This window comes from Phalangium opilio, unplaced genomic scaffold, assembly GCF_054372755.1.
Source record: "Phalangium opilio isolate 3A_F unplaced genomic scaffold, DU_Popi_V2 ptg000217l_1, whole genome shotgun sequence".
Classification (NCBI taxonomy): domain Eukaryota; kingdom Metazoa; phylum Arthropoda; class Arachnida; order Opiliones; family Phalangiidae; genus Phalangium; species Phalangium opilio.
Window position 1 is genome coordinate 14,197,217 of NW_028324218.1, and position 6,737 is coordinate 14,203,953.

Sequence of the window (6,737 nt, forward strand, 5' to 3'; positions counted from 1 at the left end):
AAGAGGGTTCGCCGTTGTTTACAGCTAGTTTGACGCAAACTCTGTAAATAAGGAACAAATTTGGCAAACTTGGTCGAGGGACGCGCTACGACGAGCCGGGAGCGTTTTGCTGATCGACGTTTAACGCGTGGGGCCATTATTCAAATGACAATTAAATTTAATCGACATAGACATACATAGGTGATTCGTGAGGTAGAACTCGCGACCTTAATCGTAAATTTTCCGGAGTTTCTTGTTTTAAATCAATTAACAAATAGCTATAGGGTTCTCTAGTGGCTAGTCTGTACGCCTCCGTAATACGCTTCGGGTTATCTGGACTTATTTGTTGCGCCAAATATCTAATAGAGGCGACATCTCGAGGATTTTTCATTATTATAAAATAGGAAGAGTTTTGAGAAATTATCCGCGATTGGCTACCCTTGGGAAACAGTTGTTGAGTAATAATAATAACCGTATACCCTAAATGATGCGACGTCACGCACACTAAATCGGCAATATGAGCTTGTTTAAATAATTGGCTAGCTAAGTCGTCTAGTATCAAGTAGGAGTCGCGATGAGTCTCCCAAAAATCCGGATCCGCCGTTGGCAAGCCTTGAATAAATTGAATTCCCGGAATCAATTGTTTCAATTTTTCATAGTTTGGCTGCCAGGCGGCGTAGCAATAAATAACCTTTTTATGCGGCGGGTCAAACATAAGCTGATGATTTTGCAATAAGTTACTTAAAAGAAAACTCTTCCCCGCTTGCGTTGGCCCCACGATTAGAAACTGAGCGGGTGTTTGGAACTTTAAAGAATGCGAGACTGACTCGGTCGAATTCATTTTAAATAATAAGCATTTTATTATTGTTGACAGGTTATTTATATTAAAAAAACATAGATATTTAAAAAACATTAATAATCAAAAAAATTAATACACTATAAACCCAAAAACCCCAAAAACCCCTTACATATTTTTTTTTAAAAAAAAAACAATATACACAAAACCCTTTTACCCAAAAAAATCCCTATTAATTAATTGTTTTTAAAAATTGTTTTTCAAAGTTCGTTATCCTTTGGCGAAAGCGTTGGTCGTTGATCAGGTCAAAGTTCACGCGAGACTCGGAGGGTAGTTGGTACACACGCACTACAGAAGAAAACACGACGGATTTATGCGCACGCGCACTTTTTCGTTTCCCGACCGCTCTTTGTTGATGGCTGGGCATGTTTGGATTAGAGGCTCGCAAACATCCTCGCCCTCGCTGGTCGGGAATTCGGGAAACCCCTGACGCAGTGGTTTGTTGTTGCACGGTTTTTTGGAAACCATCGGACACGATGGGCTGTGTTTCCGATGTTCCCTCGATGGATGGTCCGTGCAACGCCACTGGTACAAGGCGATGCCGCAAAAGGCGCAGCGCGTCGTCTGTGTTTCTACATCTGCAAGATAGAAACCGTCTTTGGCCAGGGCTTCGATAGGAACGCAAGATTCCCACAAGCCCTCAAAAGTATGTCTTCGCCTAGCCTCGTAATTCATGCGAGAGAGATGTTGAAGCGGGTGTTGCCTCTTTGAAACCGTAGGGTCGACTGGTTGTCAAATCGGCGTTCAACAATCTCTTATTCGAGGTTTGGCGAAATCTTTTGGTAATTTTAACGGCCTCTAGCTGCAGCTTGTATTTATCCCGTTTAAAATTAAAAGGGACATTGACTGTAACTTCCTTTTCCGGATTCATCGCTACACTTTCAAAGGTTTCAAAGTCAAGTTTTTCAAGATTTTCTCGATTTAACGTCAACCCTTTAATTTTCTTGACTTCTTTTCCTTTGCTAGTGCGAAACGAGTAACTTTTGGCACCGGTACTACAAAAGGAAGTTATATAATCACCGCCGAGTTCATCCGCCCAGCAACCAATATGATTGCCAGTTGGAATGTCAAACTTTCCCGGTAGATGGCGGTAGATTATCGAGTCGGTGTCACAATACAAGGCTGCGCGGTCTAATTGAAGCAGCATCTTGTTCAATTCGAGTCGCCCGTAGCAAGAAACAAAGCTCCCCACAATGGCCGACCCCAGTTTGTAGTCCGAAACGTAATCGCTTTTGGCTTTGTACGATAAAAGAGCGATCGACTCCGTAACTGGCCGTAAGTCGACTAATTCCAGAGTGTAATCGCTCGCGTATCGTATCAATTCGTAATAATTGTTGATAAAGATGCTGCGAATCTTTCCCGTATTCAGAGCCATGCGACCCCAAAGAGAATTTAAATTAATTTTAGCGATATTACGCAGTGAAGGATTTGATTGAATATCCGCCACGGTCAGAGAAAGCTTTTCATTCTTGTTTATATCAGCGATATACGCCTCTTTTTGCAGAGGCGTTTGAGCGTGAGCGGGAAATCCGGAATTCTTCACTTTTAGGGCGATAAAATCAGTCATGTACTGGGCAAAGAAATATTCCGTTTTTGGATAATGGTACACCTCGAATATATCGAGGAGTTTATATCCATGCTCCATAGCGGCATAGACTTCAACCGTTGGCCAGACTGATTCGAAAGCCCTTTCGTTGACAGTGTGATCGCAGATTTCCGCTCGCAATTCTAGACACGTGCGACAGAGGGCGTAGGCTAATTTACCACCGCTGCGGAAGGGAATTAAGGGGATGTGGAGATCTTGAGGGGGAAGCAGACGACAACTCATAACGCCAAAATACCACCCTGGCGATTTGTCAAAATCTCTGCTATAGATTATGGGGTGGCCGCTAGGGTACGGACAATCGCGACAAACTTTCGGGTACAAAGAAATAATATCCTTGTAGAAAATTTTCTCCTCACCTTGCACGTGGCAGTTAAGAACAAAATTTTCCGTCCGTCCCCCATAGAGAGCGCTACGGGCTGATATTTGAGGTCGAAAAGTTAAACTTTTGCAGAAAGCCTTTGCTTCGGCGTTTTCTTTTAAAAGCTTAGCAAATTGACACTCAAAGATCGAGGTATATTCATACCCGACCATCTTCTCTTTAATAAACAGCTCTCTATCTAAAGTTCGCTCGTACAGAAATCTGTTGCTGGCTTTGAGTTGGGTATTGTAGGCATTAAGTTTTTGGCATGGACAACCGTGAAAGTAGCAACCGTGGAAATCGTAGATTTTGGGAGGAGTTTCGCTATAGCCGTCGACTAAATAGCGACCCACGCGGTACTCGCCCCCGTAGCTTAAAGCAGTGCGCAATTTTATATTTTCAGTTTTCTCCACCCAAGCGAGATATTTTAAGCTAATTTGACTGTGATTAAATTTTGCGTTATAGCCGTTAGAAGGAACAATACCCATGCTGTAAGGTTTATAGTAATTGTTAAGATAAATAGTGGTTAGAGCACCCGCCAAAGTAATATTTTTTAAGCAGAAAGGGTCTAATTTAGTTAGATCTACGTAAATTTTTCTAAAAGCTTCGACGCCTTGTCTTAGGACTTTGACGTCTTGAATGCAATATTTAATAAGCTCCTCTTTGATGTTGTAAATAGATCCTTCCATTGACGCGTACCAAGTTTGAAAATCTCGATAATCATTGGCTTTCATTTGAGCTACGTTAAAGTACGAAGCTTCAGGGATGACGCCAATGTAATTAAGATTTTCTTCGGTATGAAAATCAAATGGAAAGAATCCTTTCGCCACATCGCCGAGGCTAAACATGCTGGTGAAATTACGCAGAGGTTGACTAATGTAATTAAAGCTATCGAGGAATCTAATTTGCGGTCCCTCGAGATGAATCATGAGAATTTTACTGCCGTCAAAAATAACGGCAGGGGTGACGTGTCTATAAACTAAAGCGTTAAGAATTAAGAAGTTATCAAAAGCTTTCGCGTAATGAGCTACGACTTGAGTGTTAGTAAAGCGCGGTTGGTACGTTTTACGTTTCTGTCCAGTCAAAACTACCTGCTCGACGCTAAATAAATAATTTAAAAATTGCTCGACGCAATTGGCGCCGTAAAAAATTTTGGTTTCAAAGCCAGCTTCAGTCTCTACGTCGCAAACTAGTAAAATGGGGACGTGGATATTATTTCTAAGAATAGTCTCAATGTCGTAATAAATAAACCGCGAGGCTTTCATTTTGGTTTCCAAAGGCATAACAAAATGTTCACCTGGCGGATGAACTATTTTACACTGAGAGCATTCGGGATTGCAGTCGTGGTCGTCAGCCATAAGTCGCCCACATTCTAAACATCGTTTTTGGCTCGCACAGGTGCCATTAAGTAAATGAGTTTCGTAGCAGGGGCCCGGGAAAAAGTAGCGGTGGCATTCGTCGCAACGTTTTAAAACGTCCTCGTTGGTTAAATGAAAAGCTTCTCCTTGGCACCGAAAACATATATAAGCTTTTGTATCCTCGGGGCATTTATGCTCTTTTAACAATTCACGTTTGTAAAATGATTTCAAGCATAAATTGCAAGAGGTAACACCGCCCATCATGCCGTGCCAAGTTTTCGCGGGGTGGATATGGTCGCCAATTTTTAATAAATAGATAAATTTAGGAGCTTGGGGGCCTTTGAAAAATATGGTAAAATTATTCGCAGCATCAACGATTACGATTCGATAATGGGGAACTAAATAATTTTGAAATTTTTGAATATCTTCTAGAGTAACGAAACCTTCGGGGACTCCGGCTTTTCGGTGCAAGATTTTCGCAATATTGCCCACGAGGGTGCTATTGCGTTTCAGTTTGTCAAAATTGTTCTGGTTAAAGGGAGGACCTTGCTTATTTTGTTGATAAAAATTGCGATCGGCCATCTCTTTACCCAGAACTAAACTCCGAGCAAAACAGAGATTATCATTATTCTCCATAAAAATAAATTGGTTATTTTGTTTAACGAAATAATCCAAATTAACCAAAGTTCTATTTTTTATGGATTTATAATAAGTCCCTATATTTGCATCGAGGTTTAGAAAAATTATATCAAACTGAAAATCTTCGCCATTAAAGACAAAGTCCCGACTAGATTGCGTTACTCTATAGATGGTGCGCATAATTCGCTTACTGGTGAATTTATCAATTTTTATAAATTTAATATTAACAGGGGTCGTCAACCCGGGGGAGCTTAAAACAAATCGAACCCGATTATACCCGGGATTCTCGGTTACTAATTTGCATATAACTTCGTCGAGAATTTTTCGAAAAATTCGAAAAAAATCTCGCGTTGGAATGTCTTCCAGATTTTTGAAAGCTATACGCAAATCGATTTGTTTACAATGCCACTTGCGACTCGTTTTGTCAATCTGCCGCTCAATTGTGTAGTACCGGTTTACCTGTGCGTGTTCCTCTCCTCCACTACCCTCCGAGTCACTCCCGCTGCTGCCGCTGCTCGAACTCATTTTTTGAATCTCTATCAGAAATAAAAAAAATTGGAACAAAATTTTTGTTTGTAAATTTATTATTAATAAGATACTTACTTTGCTTGGCGGCTGCTGCGTGGCCTGCGCGTCACCCTTTATGTCTTCCACCAACCGGTGGAAGGCGTTGAGGAGTTTGACCGCCTCTTTATCTTTCCCGTCAACGACTCGCTTCAGCCGCTTGTGGCTGCACTCCCAAAGCTTGTCGGCTTGGGAGTCCTTTATATCTTTAAATTTGTAGACACTTATGTCTACAAAATAGTCCCCTTTTCGCGGGGGGACTCGCGTCTCGAAGTATTGACCGTCGCTCCTCAGACGGTAAGACCCTTCAATGCCGTGAATGCCCACGACGTGTTTTTGTAGTACGTCTTGGACGAACGTCTCGTCGTCCGAGTCGATTAACACCTCGACAGGGTCGGGCTTCAAAAATTGATTTATGGTCCGCTTACCGCTGCTGGTTCCGGCTCGATCCCCAGGAGAAGACGGTGGAGAGTCAAACATAGACTGTGATTCTTGAGGATATTTGCTACTCATGGCTGGATTGATTGTGAAAATCCAATGCCCATGCTCGAGCTTTTATACCCAAAATCTCAGGGGCATTTTTTTTTTTAAATACAGGCCCAGACATGGTTTTTTATAACACAACCTTATTCGATTCATATTAAGAGTTTCAAAAAATATAATTATGTTTGATACGCTATTTTTTAATTTAACCTAAAATACATTTTTTTATTGCGAAGTTGATACTAAAGATTAAAGAGGACCTTAATATATCTATCTATATAAAAAATAACCTCTCTAGTTTAATATTAATATACATTTATTTAGATTTAAATCATGTTAAAAAACAATTTCCGTCCCTCCCAAAGTAATTAGTTTTAACCTTCACTAATAAATTGTTTTTCTTATATAAAGCGATCTCGTGAGAATTATTCAAATTATTCGAAACACGCCTAAACAAGCTTTTGCATACGAATAACATTTGTCCCCTTAGGCATTTATCAAAGTAACTTCTTTTTAACCTTCGCTAAAGGGTTTTTTATATAACACGATCTCGTTTGAATTATTTAAAACACACCTAGACAACTTTTTTTTTTTTTTGCATACGAAAAAAAATTAGACCTCGAAGATATTTTGTAATTTTATGCCTATATATCTAATTAACTTTTTGCTATTTATTGAATTTTAAGAATCTTGAAAGTATTGCCTAGACACTATTAGATTTGACCTCGCTAATTTTGTATATAAGCCCCAAGTTTCAAAATGAAAGTTATCAGTTGTTTAAATTCTGTTTCTGAAACACTATCCCAAAAAACTTTAAGATGTCTTTTTCGACCGCTCCTCGTTTGCCCTGCCTGCCCGTGATCAAAATCCATCCGGCAGCGCTTACTCCCCGTC

The 6,737-nt window shown here is 40.3% G+C and overlaps 1 protein-coding gene across 1 annotated transcript; it reads right to left on the minus strand.

The window, feature by feature from the left end:
• Positions 1-62: 62 nt before the first annotated feature.
• Positions 63-5,450, minus strand: LOC149616782 (uncharacterized). Its single transcript, XM_089856607.1, has 3 exons — positions 5,400-5,450; positions 5,256-5,332; positions 63-1,413 (listed from the first exon to the last, which is right to left on the minus strand). The coding sequence occupies exon 3, from the start codon at positions 890-892 to the stop codon at positions 158-160; it is 735 nt and encodes a 244-aa protein (XP_089712733.1). The 5' UTR covers positions 893-1,413; positions 5,256-5,332; positions 5,400-5,450; the 3' UTR covers positions 63-157.
• Positions 5,451-6,737: the final 1,287 nt, after the last annotated feature.